Consider the following 18,086-nt stretch of genomic DNA (forward strand, 5'->3'; position numbering starts at 1 on the left):
GGGGGCCTTGGGGACCCTCAAATCTGTCTCCTCACCCTGAGGCAAAGGGCTGGTCTTGAGGTCAGATGGCCGTCCAGATGGCATGATCTGAGGAGGCCAATAAAATCCCCTTCCTGACCCCAATACCTCCTCCGAGTTCTGCTCCTAGAGTTCTTAAGGGACTTCCTTAAAGTTAGGGATTAAGCAGCCAGAGAAAGAGCATCTCAGGCAGCTGCAATCTAGTGAAGCGGTTTATGCCATTGTCTCAAAGCGTCCTGGTGCCCCACAGTGGCTCAAAAGCCCGACCTGGGTCATGCCACTCCCTTGCCTAAAACGCTACTAGGGTTCCCTGCTGTTTCAGCCTGGCTCACAAGGCCTCTGCCACCTGGCCCCAGCCTTGCTGTGTTTGCTGATCCCCACCAGTCCAGCCACCAAACCTTTGTTCACACAGACGTCTCCACGTGGGGTATCTTTCTTCGCCTCAATGGTCAGCAGAGTCCTACCCCCATTTCAAGGACGGGTTCATTTGATCAACTCAAGGTTGCTCTGGCCACGCCCCATCCCTTTACCCCACATCATATCAATGGAGGATTTACCTTTGCCCCCCACCCCCTGGCACTGGTTTAAACTCTTCACCGGGTAACTGTGCAAATTAAATGAGATAACTTCAATGAAAGAAAGTGTAGAAGGATATCTTTGTAATTTAGGGGTGGGGAAGGACTTCTTAACTAAAGCCCCAAAAGCATAAAAAATAAGGCAAAAAGGTGAATTTCAATACGTCAGAATCAAGGATTTCTGTTAAAAGAAGGACATGTGGATAAGGTTAGTGGGCAGAGGATGAAGTGAGAGAGTTGCAATACCTAAACCCAGGCAAGTATCTGGAATATATAAGGAACTCCCAGAGAGCCATAAGAAAAACCAGCAACCACTGGAAAACTGAGCAAAAAATAGGAACAAGCAATTTTCAGATAAGGAAACCCAGTGGCTAAAGTATAAAGAGATGCTCATACTTATTAGTAAAGTAAATATTTTAAAAACAGATCTAATATTCAAATAATTTATATTGATCTGTTATTTATACTAATATTAATTTTAATTCTAGGAATGGTCATAATTTATATTAATTATACAAATTAATGAAATAACTCCTACACAATTAAATAATGAGATACTGCTTTATAAGACTGGCAAAATGTAGAAAGTGGATGTTATCCTGAGCAAGGTCCCATTGAGTGGCAGCTGAGCCCCACTGGGAGACGCACTGGCAGCTGACCTGGGGCTCCCTCCCCAGCTGCTGGGGCCGGCAGAGACTCCCACTGCTTGTTCCCGGCAGGTGACCCAGGCTGGGCCTCTGACCTACAACACCTGCCCATGGGACGAAGCTCAGAGAAGCCCCCTGCCCCCAGCCTCTTCCTTCACGACCCCCAGGCTGCTCTGAGCAGCACTGCTGAGTCAGGTCCCTGAAAGCCAGCTGAGTGCTCTCACCACCCTCTGCTTACAGACCTCTCCTGGCAGCTCACTGCCTGCAGGATGGTGTCCAAACACTTCAGCCTGGCACTCAAGGCTTCACAAACTGGCCTCGGCTCCCGCCACTTCCTCCTCAGGCCCCACGCTCCAGTCACACTGGGTTTATCATTATTCCCAGAGCGTGCCAGACTTGTTCACCACTCTGCTCTCTGGAGAAATGGTTCCCTTTCCCTGGAATACTCTCTGCTTTCTCCATTCCCTCACCGTGCGTGTAAGGGAGCATGTGGGAAGCAAACCATGCTTTGGGGCCAGAATGACTTTCATTCTGTTTCTAGCTCTGCTGCAACTAGGTATGAGGTCCCCTGGTATTACACTTCACCTCTCTGAGCCTCAGTTTACTTAATTATAAAATGGGATAAGGCTTTCTACTGCCTGGGGGTGGGATGATGAGCTTCATATGATTAAGGGCTTAGGACAGTGCCAGCATACGGAAGTGCTCGTGAAATGTGCCTGGGACTACTCGGCCCCAGCTCTAACACTCCGTCAGCGAAACCTGCCTGCATCCTCACCTGGATCCCACAGCACCAGGTGCACACACCTTACTCACTGCAGGATCCCGGAGCTTACATGGTACCTGGCATGTCGGTGTTTAATGCTTGGTGTGAATCCCTCCCCCCACCCCATTAAGTTAGCTGGTTATTCTCCTCTATTCCCCTTTCCCCCATATCAGGTGAGGGGACCTGCATGGTCTTGGTCTCTGCAGACCAGATCTTTAGGGGATTAGGACCTGGGGGACTCTGGTAATGAGAGGATGCCCAGCTTCCTGGCCTCCAGGAGGGGACTGTGCATGAGTGCTGGGCTGCCCCGGCCAGAACCAGCCACGAGAGCCTCAAGAGCAGTGGTGAGTGCTCTAGCTGCGTTATGCATCGTAAGGCACTGCTTGGAAAGTGCTGCGTCATATCCTCTGTGAGCTCATTCATAAAAATGTATGCGGAGGCTGTGTATCTTGGTGCAAATGCTGGATATTAAAGGGTTTGTGTGGGAAGCCGCTTTGCCCAGGGCCCTGTGCAGGGGCAACGGACACAGGCCTTCCCAGGGAAGTGCAAAGACTGCAGGCTCTCTGAGCTGCTGGGGACCCTCTTGCAAAGGCACTCCTGCTCCCCTGTCTGCCAGGAGTCCCAGCCAGCGTGCTCACGTGCCGCCCTCCTTACCCAAAATGAAAGCAGCTCCTAGTCACACAGAATCTGGGGACTAGGCTTTTAGTCCTCATCTCCAGCCATGTCCCCTGACCCCCTCACACACTCAACTCCAGCCACACCTCCATGGAGACTTGGTGAATGCTGCTTTCATGTTTGAACCTCTTCTTCCGGTCTCGTCTCAGTGTAGGGGTCGGCTTCCACTCAGGTCCAGGTCAGAGCCCTGAGTCTCTGTTCTCACAGCCCCTGTGCTCCACACACTGCAGTGCAGTGGCTGGGTGCTGTGAATGCTTGGATCCTCTTCCACCTCAACACTCTCTAGGGGGTCCTGAGCCCATCCCAGGGATGCAGGCAGGCTCACTTACCTTGGCATTCCTGTGTGGTCCCCGAGGTGGCCAGCATGTAGCCAGGGTAGCAGAAGCAGGAGTAGGAACCCACTTGGTTGACGCAGCGCCCTCTTCCCGTGCAGGGGTCCCTCAGACACTCGTTGTCATCTGAGTAGAGGAAGGTGGGGAGGGAGGTCAGGTGGACTTTCTTTGGGCACCTGTCAGTAACCTGCCTATGCTAGGAGCTGGACAGGGAATGGTGCTATGGGTCAAGGAGGGGATGTGGGAGGAAGAGGCCAGGGAGATGAAAAATCTCTAAGGCTGGGGTCACGACATCTGCCCATAGGGCCCACTCAGGCACCAAGGGCCTGGGGCAGCGGCCCAGCACTTCCTCCCTGACCCATGTCCCCCTCCCCCAGTGGCCCCCTGATCACTTCCTTTCCTTCAAGGCACAGTGGATGTTTCTCTCTTGTGTCAAGCTCTTGGCGGGAGGGTGGAAATCAGTGGAGACATTTCCAACTAGGGTAGGCCTTGGTCTGCTCTGTAGGCAGCAAGATGGCTAGTTGGAGGGGTGGGCTGATCTCAGAGCTGAGGGTTCCAGGCACTAGTCAGGGGGCCCTAGGGTGGCTTCCCACTCTCCCGGAGTCCTGGAGACTCATCGGATGGTGCTCCCAGAGACTTGTCCCCCAAGGTTAAGGTTGGCTTTGTCCACGGGGCTAGTAGTCTTCTTCAACTCATCAACCACAGAGCCCCACTTGGACCTTCAGCTGCCTGGACACTTGACTCTGTCTCCAGCTGCTGAGTGAGCCCAGGATGCCCCGTGCATACCTGTGCAGTAGGCCTGGCTGGGGTGCAGCTGGTAGCCGGGGCTGCAGATGCATTTGTACCCATCTGGGAGGTTCACACATGTTCCAGGCCCACAGATGTTGGTGGCTCCGGTGGCACATTTGTCAATGTCTGTGGGAGACAGAGCAAAGCAGAGGTTACGGTGGGGTGAGGACAGACAAAGGCAGTGGAGCGGGGCAGTGGAGTGGGATGGGGAGAGTGTGGAGGGCAGGGCACAGGGGCCTCAGAGGACCCACAGAAGCCTCACTCCATTCTTGGCTGGACCCTCCCATATCCATGTGTAGCATGGTCTTGTATAAAACCCCATGGCACCCCTCCAAGGACCCCGAGTCCCAGGATGGAGTTAACCAAGACTCAGTGGGCTCCACTAACTCGTGTCCCAGCAAAGGGCCTCTCCTGCTGAGGCCTCCGGGCTGCCCTCTCCCTGAATAAGGGCATGGCTCTCACCCACACTCCCCAGAGCTGCCCTCCCTTTCCCCTAGACAGATAGAGCTGGTAAGTAGGATATTGGGGGACACCTGCCAGAGGGAGAGAGGAGAGGTGGGCTGGGGCCAACTGAGCAGGGCCTTGAATGCCATGTTGAGACAGGCCTATGAGAAAGGGGGTCATGCAAGGTGGGGTATGATCAGAGCCATCTCAGAAAGACCCCTCATCGTGCCATGCCATCTTGCTCAGAAAGTCAGCAGATGGCTGATGGACTGGGCAGGAAGGCACAGGGGGCTCTTAGAAACCTGTTGAAATAATTCAAACAGGGACTGCCCTGGGTGGTGGTTATGCGGTAAAAAGTGGGGAGACATGCTGAATTCAGGAACAGTTTGACTTGCCTGGACTCAGCACTGAGGCCGCATAGAGGCTACTTTTTTGAACTGTGTCCTTAACACTAGAAAAGTGCCTGGTGCTTAGGGTGTGCTGATTGAATACGGGAGTGAGAGGTGCTTGCAGCCTGTGTCTGTCCTGAGGCCTTTGACATAAGCCCACACGCCCAGGGCTCCCCCACCCTGCCCCACAGCACTGAGGTAACCCCAGAGACCCAAGGGAGTGGACGAGGTCTGTGTTGGTCCACAGCAGGGCCTCAAGGCGTTCCCTAAATTGGACTGAATTGAATGTGCCCTGGCCTGTTTGCAAGGCTACCCTGTCCCTGTCCTGGCTCCAAGTTTGTGTCAGCCCAGGGGATTTATGGGGACCCCCTGCCTGGTTCTAAATATCCTCCCAGAGGGATGAGGTTGGGGGAAGGCAGGGGAGAAGAGGGATTAAGCTGTGGGTGGTGACTGAGGGGGGATTCTGTCCCCCCACATAGCTGAGAGCTGCTGCTGAGCCTGGGCTCTTCCTCCTGCCCCTCACTCCTGTCCCTGCCTCCAGACCCATTTTTCTTGTCAGAGAATCCCCAGCGGAGCCCCTTAACCCAGCTCCTCTTACCAGGGGGACAAGCCCTCTCCCTGAGCACAGAGGAGAGAGGGCGTGGGAAAGGGCAGCAGGATACCCGGGTTCAGGCCTGGGAGGGCCAACCCCCTCCTCCACCCCACACTCTCTGGACTGTTCCACCGGGCTGCATGGGCTCTCTCTTTGCCAGAAGAAATCCAGAGCTACGCCTCTCCCCTGAGGTGAGCTGAGTCTGAGGTGAAGAGGTCAGCCAGCCCCCAGAGAGGGCACACGTGAGGGCCACACACGCGAGGACACACGTGCGCAGGGAGCAGCTGCGGCATCCCCAGCTTTGCTTCTCTTGAACCAGGTCCCCAGACAATGAGCCTTTGAGGAGGGCACATTCCAGAGCAAGGTGGATTTGCCAGGGATCTCCCCCACACCGCACCCCCTCACCATTGTAGCTGGCCAGAGAGGGGGAACGTGGGCTCCCGGACAGTTAAACAGCCTTGGGAACAGAAGCGCTTTCCTTCCCGAAAGCTGGCCGTCCCCGTGGGCAGGAGGCTGCCTACTGCCAGGGCACTCAGCCGACTCAGGGTCAATAGGCTGGAGGAGCCAGGCGCCCGGAGGCTCCTTGTGCTGCCCTTCCTCCAGAGGGCCCCTGGATGCTTCTAGAAAGCCTCTGAGCAAGAGGCGCCCCCAAGACCTCCCTTCTCTGCCTCCTCCCCTGCTTGACGGGTGCTCCTGACAGGACTCCTGGGTTCCCGAGGGGCACCCTCTGAGGTGAAGCCAGGGCACTGAGCCTGAGTGGGGGTTCACTGGAGACGGTGCCTCTGTGGGAGAGGCCGCAGCTCTGACCAGGCTGACTGCAGGTACCTGAGGGGCCCAGGGCCGCCAGCCCCTCGGCTGGGGTAGTCACGTGCTCCTCTTCCTGGCTGTCCGGAATCCCCTGTCCAGGAGGTGGTGGCGTTGGTCTTTCCACAGCATCTCCTGGGGGTGGGGGATAGGGGGAGAGCAGCTGGGCCACGGCCCCTTGGCCACCTGCCTTCCCACCCCCAGATGGCGTTCCCTGCGGAGATCCTGGCAGTGGCCCCTTCCCTTCTCCTGCCCTTTGGACTGTGGGACCAGGGGTGGAGCCCAGGGTGGGTCAGCCCTTCTGCCCCCTAGGCTCCCGAAACTTAACCTGGTTCCAACTAGACTCAGAGAACCCGAGAGCTCTAACGGGTCCTCAAGCACATCCAGTCTCAGCTTCTGTTTCACGGGGGACGAGACTGATTTGTGGAAATGGCCACTTGTTCAAAGCCAACTAGCCTGGTGGAAACAGAGCCAGCCCCTGGACAGTGCCGTCCCCAACTCCAGTGGCCCTCAGCAAGCTGGGATCTGCAGAGCTCCAGCCTTTTCCCAAAGGAAGATGGGCCACGGGGGAAGGGCTCTGGGGACCTGACCGGCCCCTGCTTCAGCCTGCGCTTCTGCTTTGGTCTCCTTTATACGTTGAGTGGCACCATGAAATGCAGAGAGGGTGCTGTGGCTAGGGAAATATTTGCAAAACAGCTCAGCGTCTTTCACTGACCTTACAGCACTTTAGGTGGATAGAGCGCTCCGAAAAAAGCATTCACATGTCACACCATCCACCACCTCATCTGATCTGAGGCCCATGTATCGGCCCACGGTACAAATTCTATGGCGTCTCCTTCCCTCCCTTCTATTTTCTGGGAGCCGCTAGGAGCAGGGACTCACCTGGGACCCAGGCAGGAACTTGGGTAGCACTGGTTGTGACCTGCGCAGACATAGGAGAAGGTCACTGTTGGTTCCTTGGTGCCCCCCGTGACATGCTTTCTTCTGCCACACTCACCCCTGCCTCCAGGCTTCCCGGCCACCTCACTTATTCACCTTCTCATTCCTTCCAGCTCTTGATGAGTTTCCTACATGCTGGGCACTGTGCCAGCACTTTATGTCTGTTGTCTTAACTAATCTGCTCAACTAGCCTGTGACAGGCGGTCGTAATGACTAAGTGAGCTGATGGATGTGCTGGGCCCGCTCAGTGTCACATCAGCAAAGCTTGACGATCGTCTCTGTGCCATGAGCCCAGATAAAGCAGCAGAAGCTCAAGGTTCACCAGCCTCCCTAGGGTCACAGGACCAGTGTGGTAAGGCCGAGACCCTAGGCCATACCTGGTGTCCCTCACCACAGCTACCGGCCAGGGGCGGTGACCCAGGAGGAGAGAAGGGGCAGAGGATGATGGAGGGTCAGGGGCACACCGGGAGCTGTGAGGACACGGACGGAGAACTCTGGTCTGGGAGGACAACACCTGATTCTCCAGGGAGAGAAGTAGCTCCCTGGAGAAATGGTGTTTGGGGCCAGTCAGGTCTGCGGGTGGGAGGGGCAGACAGGTGAGGGAGGAAGCAGGTTCACTCTTCTGGAATGTTTTTCTAGGAGGACACTCGGTTCTTTACAGGGGAATCCTGGGCCCAGGGAAGGGTGTGAAGTGGTTTGAGGCCATCCACTGCTCTGTTTCCACTTCCCCACAAGCCACCCACAGAGATCTTGAGGTATAAGCAAGTCAGGCTCAGAAAGTGCCGAATCCAGAATTAATCTGGAACCAGTTCTAGACCTTACCTGCAGAGCCGGGACTAACAAGACATGTTCCTACTTCCTTTCTGAAGGGGGCCCCAGAGCACCCCAAATGAGAGAACACTTGTTCAAGAGCTGTTCTCACTTCCCTTAGGGTAAAACCAGGTCTTTGGATGGACCCTCCCACTCCAGCATCGCTCCAGGTAACACTCTACACATAATCCATCTGTCTCCCTTTCCTCCTTCAGGGGACACCCCCCTGCAGCGTCAGTGGCGACCCTGTCCCCCTCTCTGCCATGCTTGCCCAGCCCTGCTGGGAGGATGCACTCACCTGGCCAGCCTGAGAGTCTCCTGGGAAGGAAAGACAAGAGCATGAGCTCGGGGAGGAGAGCCAGACTGCCCTCTCCCCTCCACCCATGGCCAGGGTTGGTTCAGTCTCTGACCTTCTGACCTGCCCCTAGAGGTCAGCCGTGGAGAGAGTGCAGAATCTTATTACCTGCTTCTGCCCCTCCCGCCCTGCCAGGACTGGCCACCATAGGTCCCCCAGAATGCCAGGTCTGGAGGGCCTACAAGGTGGCTTCCTTGGTGAGAGGAAATCTCTTGCCTTCCTCTAAAGCCTCAGGGAGGAGTCCCACCCTTTCCCGGGGCCAGTCCACCCGTCAGTCCTGGATGTAACCCTCTTCTTTGCTCTGCCACCTCCTCCTTCTCAAGCCTCCCAGCCACGTTGGGTCACTCCGCCCCTGCCCTGGGCTACAGCCCCGGGGAACAGTTCTAGAAAGAGAGGAGCTGCTCCTGGCCTGGCCAGGGTCCAGTTCCCATGACTACTGGGGCTCTGTCCTGACTTCCCTGTCTGTCTGTTCCAGATTCCTGGGGCAATTTTGGCCATCATATAGCTCTCCTGGTCTTAATATGTCCTTGGCCTCCTGCACTGTGGGCTACCGGGAACCTGGGTGCGCTTTCAGTGTGGTTCCCGGGGCCCCCTCCAGGGGTGCCTCAGCCTTCTCTCTGCAGCCTGTGCCTCCTGGGCCCAAGGTGATGGAGCCGCAGTTAGTGCTCAGACTCTAAGGCCAGGGAGGGGAACTATAGCAGCCGGACTCCCCAGGGTCTCCCTGCCAGCTCTCAGTCCCTACAACCAGCACCAGCCCAGAAGCTGCACGGCCGGGGGTTGGGGGCACAAAGGCCTGATCAGCTGGGGTGGGGGCTGCCGCTGACCTCTCCCACCTCCAGCAGCACCCCTTGGGGTGTGGGCACCTTTGACCCCATACGTTAGGGGAAGGAGGTGAGGCCTTCCCAGCACGCCGGGTGGTGGGTTCCTGGGGCTGGACACCGCTGTTCTAAACTCCCTCTCCTCCTGCTCCAGAGTTGCAAAGCCATGGGTCCAGGATAAGTACCCAGGGGCTCTTTGGGGGGGCTCAGGGGAACCCCTTAGCACCTCCCGCAGCCCAGATACCCTTGTCAGGGATGGTCTCGGGCTCTAGCCAGGTGTCAGTGATGGCCCGGAGCGGCTGCCTCTCCGCTGGCCCCGGCGGGGTCCCGTAGCTCTTCTGCGCTTGCTCCCTGGAGGGCCTGGCCAGTTCCTCCTCCTCAGCCTTCCTCATGGCCAGGCGGATATGTGAGCTCGAGTAGGTGTAGCCGTGGCCAGCAGGGCAGATCTCCCTGAAGGCCTCTGCAAGGTCACCAGACAGAGGACAAGCTGAGAGGCACAGTTCCCGAGGGAAACCGGGCCCTCCCTTCCCTCCCTTCGGGGGACAAGCACTTGTGGCAGTGAGGGAAGGAGGGCCCCAGGTTGGGGCAAGGAGTTGAGCAGGAAGGAAGGAAGGACTAAGGGTCTTCTGGCTTGAGGTGAGGTCCAGGTGGGGGAAAATGGTCACTGGCTTGGCGGAAGCCCCTTGGTGGCTGGAGGTGAGACTGGGACAGATGCTTACCTGTGCCAGGCAGGGGGCATCTCTCACACTTGCTGCCCCAAGCTTTGCCCACTCGGCTGCAGCAGCAGATTTGCTTGGTGATGCTCTGGGCCAAAGGCAGGGCGCAGGTGCCAGGCCCCAGCGACCGGTAGCACGGCCCCTGCCGCATGGAGACGGCCTTGTCGGCTGCAACAGACACAATTGGTGCGGTGGGCAGGTGGCCAGCCGCGGGGACGTGCGGACAGGAGGGGGGCAGTGGGCGGCCACCCAGCTGGCCTGGCCCGAGGCTCAATCTGCAGGTTCGCGCCCTGGAAATGCTCAGAGGAATGTTGGGAGGGATGGCCGTCGTGGAAGGCTTTGGCATCTTCTTGTGTTACCCGTTGGAGGGGCCCCTTGACCCCCACCCTCCTGTGGAGAGCCAGAGGGCAGGAAATGGGGATGTACGTGCTTGTCCCCAGGTGCTGAGTTTACAGGTATTTACAAAAGCCATCGGCCTGGGGATGGGTGGGGAGCAATGTGCTCTAGGGCCACAGTCTCCCTGGGGAGACAAGACAAGGTGAGAGCCAAAGGCCTAATGGGGAGCTTTGAGGACAGGGACCCTGTCTTGGCCATCTTTGTAGCCCAGCACCCTTGTTCAGTGCCTGGTGCGTGGGGATGCTCAGTAAATGCTCGCTGGACCCATGGGCGTGGATGGCTAGATCTGCAAATCAAAATGCTATGGACTGCTGTGAGTGTGAGCTACGCTGGGTTTAGATGGTCACAATACCACCAGCACTGTCCCCTTTCTTGGCCTTTGACAGTGAACATCGAAGACCATCCTCTTGTATGTTATCTCAATGAAGGATGAAGAGGTCATGCCAAATGGGAATGACTGAATCCCTTGTCAGGCTGGACGAGGGGACGAGAGATGCATGGAGAGAACAACACGCACAGCTAAGGGGCTGGTGGCCCTGGGGAAGTCCAGGTCAAGGCCCAGGACTCAGCAGGCCAAGTTCAAATCTCTGCACCACCAGGAGCTACATGACCTCCCTGGGCTTTACCGTCTTCATGTGTAAAATCAGGATGATGATAATGCCATGGGGAGAAGACACCTGTGTTTCCCCCTGCTTGGCATCTATGCCCCTGTATTCTGGTGACAACATCCTGGTTTCCCTAGGGGATCCACCCCACCTCCCTTTCTGTCCATGTGGAGTGGAGGCTGACCCTATCTCCTAGCTGAGAGAGTCCATACCCCTGGTCATAGTGAGTGGGTCAGGGATAGGCACTTGACCAAGTTGGCCCAGTGATACTAATCAACTGTGGGACTTTTCCTGGATTATTACAGAAGAGATACTTTTTATTTTTCTATTTTTAAATTGGAGTTTGCAAGGCTGGGAGATGTAGGCCTGGACTGTCTGGTGGACACCTTTGAAAGAATTATGAAATCAACACAAAGGAAACAGAGCAAGGGGCATCCCAAAGACACAGTGTGTGCCTGGATCCAACCAAGCCTGAGGCACACCCACCCCTCGACTTCCTAGTTGTGTGGATGAATAAATTATTTTTGCTTACAGTGGTTTGAGTTGGGTTTCTGTCATTTGCAACCCAAAGGATCCTGACTAATATACTTAAAAAAAAAAAGTTTGTTTGTTTGTTTATTTAAGTAATCTCTACACCCAAGGTGGGGCTCAAACTCATGACCCCGAGATCAAGAGTCACACACTCCACCAACTGAGCCAGCCAGGTTCCCCCGGACTAATACACTTTCTTCACAGTGATGTAGGTAAGAGTGTCTTGTCAAAGGTCATGTCCTATATACAGAGATCAATTATTGGTCAGTCCATGAGCCTGGGTCTCCAGGTATCTCTGCTTCCAGCAGCCACTTCCCTTGGGATACTGTAGGAAATGGCTCAGTCCTTTTGAGCCCCAGGGTGGAGGTGACCTGGCTTGAGAGTATCAGGAGGCTGCCCCAGCACAGAGGGGCCCTTGTAGACCAGCTCTGGTCAGGTGGCGGGGAAGAGGGCAAAGCTCAGAAATGAAGGGAAGAGAAACTTCGTGTCTGCCCCTTTCCCCTACAGGGAGGTAAACCATCAGAGGGAGCTGGAGCGGGTAACGGTAGGGAGGGAGAAAAAGATAAAGAACACCCAAGGGCCATCTCTGCCTCCCTGTATTAAGTAAGGGTCTTTTTCTGTCACTAATAAGTAAAAGTCACTTCAGGAGTTGAAAATGTCTGCCTAAGAAAGCAATCTTAAGTGGGGGGTGGGATGAGAAGGAAGGGCTGTATGCCCCTGGAGGCCTTGACCACATGTCCCTGTCACCATGAAGTCTCCCTGAGAGCCCTGGCCTCTGCCTGTCTCCTCTCCCTGGAGACATGGACTGGGTCCCTCCTCACCCTTCCCTTCCCATGGGATGCTCCCCCTGGGTGGCACTGCGGTCTGGCTCATCCCGTGGCCTCCCCAGACCCAGTACCTGGTGGTTTGTGGACTGAGGGCCTGGCCAGCCGCGGGGAGCTCTACTGAGCTGGGGGGTGGGGGCAACCTGACCTGGGCTGCCGCTTTACAGATGCCAGTCAGGACTGGTTTTATTCAGTTCTGCTCAGGCCCCCCTGCCCAAGGAAAGCCCTGTCCGGGCCGTGGCGTCAGCTCTGCTCTCTGGGGGGTGCTGCTGGCCTGGGCCTCTTGCAGCGGGAAACCACAGAGGCTGCCGGAAACAGCTGCCCTGGGGGGGGACACGCACGCACACACCTAGACACGGTGAGGACATGGCCAGGGACACGTATGTACTCGTGGATGCAGACACACTCCCAGCCGTGAGGGACCCCAGATTTACGGGACGGCCTGGGCGCCAGGCAGTGCCCTTTAAGGAAGGCCTATCTGCAGCTCAGTGACCAGGCTGCCCAAGTCAGGGCTCGAAGAGGCAGCCACAGCTCAGCCAGACATCGGAGCAAAGACAACGCACATCTCCCTGGAGTAAATGAGGCAACAGATGGGACAGAACAGATGAGAGGAAAAACAGAAGGAGAAAATCCCAAACCGCAAAGCCCCCAAAGACATGGCAAAAACCCAAACTGAAGTCACAGCTGTCTCTGCTCCAGCAGGGAGGGGCAGATCAGTTTTTGTACACTGGGCCCAGCTCCAGGCTGAGACACAGACCCTGGGCCCGGGGATGGGGGCCTGGCCAGTGGCCCCCGAGGATCCCATCTTGCCTCCCAGTGTCCCCCATCCCTGGTCCCCGCTGCCACTTACACACACAGCGGCTCCTGGATGGGTCCAGCATGAGGCCAGGCCCGCAGGTGCACAGGTAGCTGCCCCTGGTGTTCACGCACTCCGAGTCCTTGCACAGATCCAGGGTCAGGCACTCGTTGATATCTGCGGGGGGGCGGGCAGGGGTTGGAGGAGGTGAGGGAGCGCCCGCCCACCACGGCCTGAGGGAGGGGAGGGGCCGGGCAGAGATCTTCCAATACCTTCTCCAAAAAAAAGGGATAACAATAAGAGAGCTGCCATCTATTAAGTGTGGTCCCTCTCTCTCTGTGCCTCAGTTTCCTCGTTTCTCATAAGTACCAGATAGTCTGGTTAGGAGAATAAAATAAGATAAAAATTGCAAATCACTTAATTCCACTAACTGGTAATAATGATCATAATATTAAGAGTTAATGTTTCTTGCTTGAGTCCCTATCAGGGGCCAGGTACCATGCCAGGTGGCTGACATATGCGACCTCATCGGATTCTTGCCAACAATTTTACCATGTAGGTCCACGTGGCTTCATTTTATAGGTGAGGAAACAGGGTCCAGGAGTAACTTGCCCAAAGTCACTCAGTTAGTGAGTGGCGTGCTGGGATGCAAACGAGGGGAGCAGACAGGGGGACAGTTTGGGTTGGAGTGGACAGAGTCATCTGCCCAGTCCCTCCTATTCAGCCTTCCTTGAGGGACTCTGAAGCATCTCCACAGGACCCCAGATCCAGGAAACATGTCCACAGTGAGCTGCAGGCTGGAGGGAACCCAGCAAGGACGGGAGGCAGGAGGATGGAGACAAGCGCTGAGGGGCAGAGGCTTTGGAGGACATGTTTCCAGGAGGCTGGAAGGCCTTGGGCAGGCCACACACATCCTCCAAGACCAGTGGATGCTCATGCTGTTCTTCAAACAAGGGAATGACATTAGCTTCCTTTGTGATCTCAAAAATATTTCATGCTGGAAACGTCTTCCTGCCAAGGGGAAATCCCAACCCTCACAGTCTAAGCTCCAAGAAGTCTTGGTGATGGCGCCTTTCTTGATGATGGTGAGTGTGGAAGATTTGTAAGGGCCACCCCCACCTCCAGGATCAGGAGATTAGACATGGCAGCCCTGTCACCAGAGTCACCTGCTCACCCATAAGCTTCAGAGAAAGTGGCACTAAGCACAAGAATGAAGGGGCTAAAAGATGGCCCAACTATTCTTTGGCAGGACACCCTATTGGCAGGGAGGTGCCTGGGGAAATGCCATTGAGATCTAGGAAGGAGAACAGACCCATTTGCCTCTGGACTGTGGCCAGAGTGATATACCTAAATCTGACATGCCTCTGTGGTCCCCATTCACCTCCTAGAGAGAGCTCCTAAACCCTCACATGTATCCAGTACTCTCCACCACATTTCCCCAAAGCCTGCGGGTGAGCAGGTAGCTCTGATGGGGCCCTGGAGGTCTGTGCTGTCTCCTGTGAATACGCGGGCTGTCCTCCAGCCAGCCCAGCTGTTCCTTTGTTTGTGCTGTTCCCTCAGCCTGGAATGCCTGCATCCAGTTTAGCTGGTCACCTCTACTCATTCTTTAAGTCCAGGTCACCCATCACCCAAAGGCCTTCTCCCACCCTCCCAGTCTGGGAAGGGGCCCCTACCATGCGATCCCATGGCACCCAGAGCTTCTTTCTAGCAAGAGCACTTCTCCCATGGCGTATAATTGTTTAAGCATCTGTATTCACCGGGGGCAGCTGCTGTGTTATCTGTCCCTGTGGGCTAACACCTAGCACAAAGCATGTGGCTCCTAACAACACCTCAAAATTGCCCCGTGGCGGGACAGAAGGATGGAGAGAGAGAGAGAGAGGACGGTGAGGCACACGGGTGTCGAGGTGAGCAGGTCCCCTCCCAGATATGGAGACCAAGGCCACAGACATGGGAAAGGGGGGAGGTTTAAAGGGCAGGCCCTCCTCGGGGAGGGCCCCTTGGCTTCCTGTATCCTTGGGGCTCAATGCAGGGAGGGCCGAGAGCTCCTTTGAGATCCTGGGAATAACTTTAACTCTGTGCACTGGGAAACCTGCCAGGAGGGGAGGGCCCTTGGGACAGTTTAGACTGTACCCTCCAAGGGCAAAGCTAAAGACTTCTCTCCACACCCACCATCCGGTCTACTAGTCCTCATTGCCCCCAGGGGAGTCTGACCTTGAGCTGGGTCAGAGGCCTGCCCTTTTGCCTGGTCCAAGCACTTTATCCATGGGCCAGAAATCCCCTTTGGGCCTGGCACCCCCCAGGCAGACAGCCTAGCCACCCCAGGACTTCCTCAGCTCCCTCTCTCCTGAAGAAGCCTCCAGGGGGAGGGCACTTAGGAGGCCATCTGGGTCAATCCCCTGTCTCTAACCCAGTTTCATTTAAAGTAAGCCATCCAGACAGCAGTGTATCCAGTTCTCCAAAGGAGAAGCTGCCTCAGCTCCCCGCTGACCTCTGCCAGCCCCAGGAGCCTCCCAGCTGGAAGGCCCTGCTCACATCTCCTACTGCCAGGCCCACAGCCAACAGGGGCTCCCTGCTCAAAGCCTGAGGGGCAGCAGCTGCCCCTCAGTGAAGGCTTCTGGACCCCTCAGTCATCCTGGTCCTACGCACCATCCCCACCGGGATTCCCCGTAGTGATGAAGCCGAGCTGAGCCCGCCTCCCATCCGTGTCCCAAGGTGCCTCTGGGCCATGCTGCTCTGTAATGCAGAGGGCCCCAGACCTCAGTTGGCCTCAGAGAGCCCGTTAGCCAGGCCAGCAAGGCCAGGGTCTGTGCTTTATGGGCCCCTCTTTCCTGCACCTGTGCCTTCCCTCTCCCCTCTCCTGGTTGTTGGAGGGAGGTCTGAGCAGCGGAAGGTGATTTGTTGGGGGAAGTCTACAGAGGTCCCCATCACCTCAGGCTGACTAGATCCTGAAGTCAAAAGTCCTCCCATTCCAAGGAGACTGGCTGAGGAGGTGAGGGGATGTGTGGGGACTGGGGCAGTACCTGCACACACGGACCCCACAGCTCTAGAGGGGCACCTGGCCCAGGTCCGGTGGGGCAGGTGGAGATGGGAAGAGGGACAGGCTCAGCTCCCAGGCCCTTCCTAAGCTTGCTCTCTCATTATCCCCCCAACTTCCTTAGGCCCCTGGAACCAGCAGCCCCCGCAACTCCCCGAAGCTGGGGCTTAGAGGTGCCCAGTGAAGACCACTCAGTGACACCACTCCTTCTGTCTGGGGATGGCGGGGGAATGCCCTGGCATCCTCAGACCTTCATCATCCCCCCGCCCCAAGCCTAGCCCTGGCCCGGGGTCACCCTTACCTTGGCAGTGAGTGAGATTCAGTCTCTTATACCCCTGAGGACATTCCAGCTGGCCATTTTCAATCACCGGGGAGGCTGAGGAGTAAAGATATAGATAGGTCTCACTGGAGGGCCCTTGGGCTCCTCTGTCACCCATGCTGAAAAGTGGGGCACAACCGACTCCACAGCTGTGAGGCCCTGTCCCCCCAAGTCATCACTGTGGAGAGCTGTGCCTCCTTGGCTACAGTCACCCCCACCCCACCCCGGCTCTCGCCAGGTTACTTTTTTTTTTTTTAATATTTTATTTATTTGGGAGAGAGAGCGCGCAAGAGCATGCATATGAGTGGGTGGGAGGAGCAGGGAGCCTGACATGGGGTCGATCCCAGGACCCTGGGATCATGACCCGAGCCGAAGGCAGACGCTTAACCAACTGAGCCACCCAGGTGCCCCTCGCCAGGTTACTCTTGACCCACCCTGCTCTTTCTAGAAATGACACTCGGTGACTCTTTGTCATGTATATAGTTATAACATGACATACAGTACATAGCAATGTCATACACGCTAATGGGATGAAACAAGTTTTATGTATTTATTTAATTTTGGGGTTTTGAAGTAATTATAGATTTGCAGGAAGTTACAAGAAATAGTCACAGAGAGGTCCCGCGTGTCCATCACCCAGTTTCTGCTAATGGTTCCATCTTCCAAAACTATAGCTGTTTTAGTAGTTTTTAAACATGTAGATGCAACAATTCACAGTCTAATTCTGAGTTCAGCTTATTTTGATCCTGGGTTTCAACACTGCTATAGCTAACAAGGTATCTCGGCTCAGGATGGAAGAAGCTCCCTGTCGATGGGATGGCGCGGAGAAAACCGCTCTATTCAGTTTTCACTCACTCTCCCCAGCTGTGTGATGCTGGTGTTGAAAGCTAGCCAGTAACTTTCCGTCTCCCCTGAGGCTGGCTAGTCGTTCTTACAAATGTAAAATACATTCAAAAATGCCAGTTTTCAAGTTTTTTAAATGTGCAAATGGAGTTGGTTTACAGCAACAAATCCCATAACGATGAAACTGCTTCCAAACATCCGTTTTCTCAAAAGGCTCTTTCTGAAGCGCAGATGTCTTGCCAGCAGCCCTGCCCAGAGTTAATGGGCAGACCGAACCCGGCGGCTGTTTGACTCCAGATGGACCAACAAGGAAATAAGTCTCAGATTCTGGGGCCGATACCTATCCTACCTTGATTTCCCAACATTCTTCCATACTTTAAAGAGGAAAAAAAAAAGTGCTTTGAAAAAGAAAAACCTATTGACTTAAAAACAGGGAAACATCTCTATTACTTTGGAGACACAGACTAGCACGTCAGCCTCCAGAGGAATGCTTTGAAGGGTGTTTTTTGTTTTTCTTTTCTTTCCTTGAAAAGCTCTAGCAGGTAGCAGAGTCCTGACAGACATTTGTCATCACAGGAAAGAGCAGCAGATGTGGACATCTTTTTGTTTTTTTGTTTTTTTAAAAAAGAATAGCTCATCTATAAGTCTGACCATTTCTTGGCCAAGACAGAGCCAGCAATTCTCAAGGGGTACAGGGACTCTTCTGACACAATGTTCTATTAAGATCCCCTTCTACTTTATTTTTTTTATTTTATTTTTTGAAGATTTTATTTATTTATTTGACAGAGACACACAGCGAGAGAGGGAACACAAGCAGGGGGAGTGGGAGAGGGAGAAGCAGGCTTCCCCCTGAGCAGGGAGCCCGATGCGGGGCTCGATCCCAGGACCCTGGGATCATGACCTGAGCCGAAGGCAGACGCTTAATGACTGAGCCACCCAGGCGCCCCTCCCCTTCTACTTTAAAGGTCTTGTTTTATAAAGTGAACCGTACGATGACTTCCTCTAGCAATTTGTCTTCTGACTTTGACTTCCTTGTGGCAGTAGCTTGCCTATGATCATACGCTGCGGTGAG

At 55.4% G+C, this 18,086-nt stretch overlaps 1 protein-coding gene across 4 annotated transcripts in view; it reads right to left on the reverse strand.

Moving 5' to 3' along the window:
• Positions 1-18,086, reverse strand: part of LTBP2 (latent transforming growth factor beta binding protein 2) — a 103,125-nt gene that overhangs the window by 18,955 nt on the left and 66,084 nt on the right. For all 4 annotated transcript variants that reach the window (XM_064571354.1, XM_045901234.3, XM_045901235.3 and 1 more), the window contains exons 9-17: positions 16,154-16,228; positions 12,873-12,995; positions 9,670-9,834; positions 9,195-9,410; positions 8,076-8,095; positions 6,911-6,950; positions 6,050-6,163; positions 3,797-3,925; positions 3,008-3,136 (exon numbers count right to left, since the gene is read on the reverse strand). In XM_064571354.1, the coding sequence (XP_064427424.1) occupies positions 3,008-3,136; positions 3,797-3,925; positions 6,050-6,163; positions 6,911-6,950; positions 8,076-8,095; positions 9,195-9,410; positions 9,670-9,834; positions 12,873-12,995; positions 16,154-16,228 (1,011 nt within the window). The remainder of the gene's footprint in view (positions 1-3,007; positions 3,137-3,796; positions 3,926-6,049; positions 6,164-6,910; positions 6,951-8,075; positions 8,096-9,194; positions 9,411-9,669; positions 9,835-12,872; positions 12,996-16,153; positions 16,229-18,086) is intronic.

The sequence above is a fragment of the Mirounga angustirostris genome, unplaced genomic scaffold (assembly GCF_029215605.1).
Source record: "Mirounga angustirostris isolate CCGP_5_RB_7025 unplaced genomic scaffold, mMirAng1.0.hap1 SCAF_9, whole genome shotgun sequence".
Taxonomy (NCBI): domain Eukaryota; kingdom Metazoa; phylum Chordata; class Mammalia; order Carnivora; family Phocidae; genus Mirounga; species Mirounga angustirostris.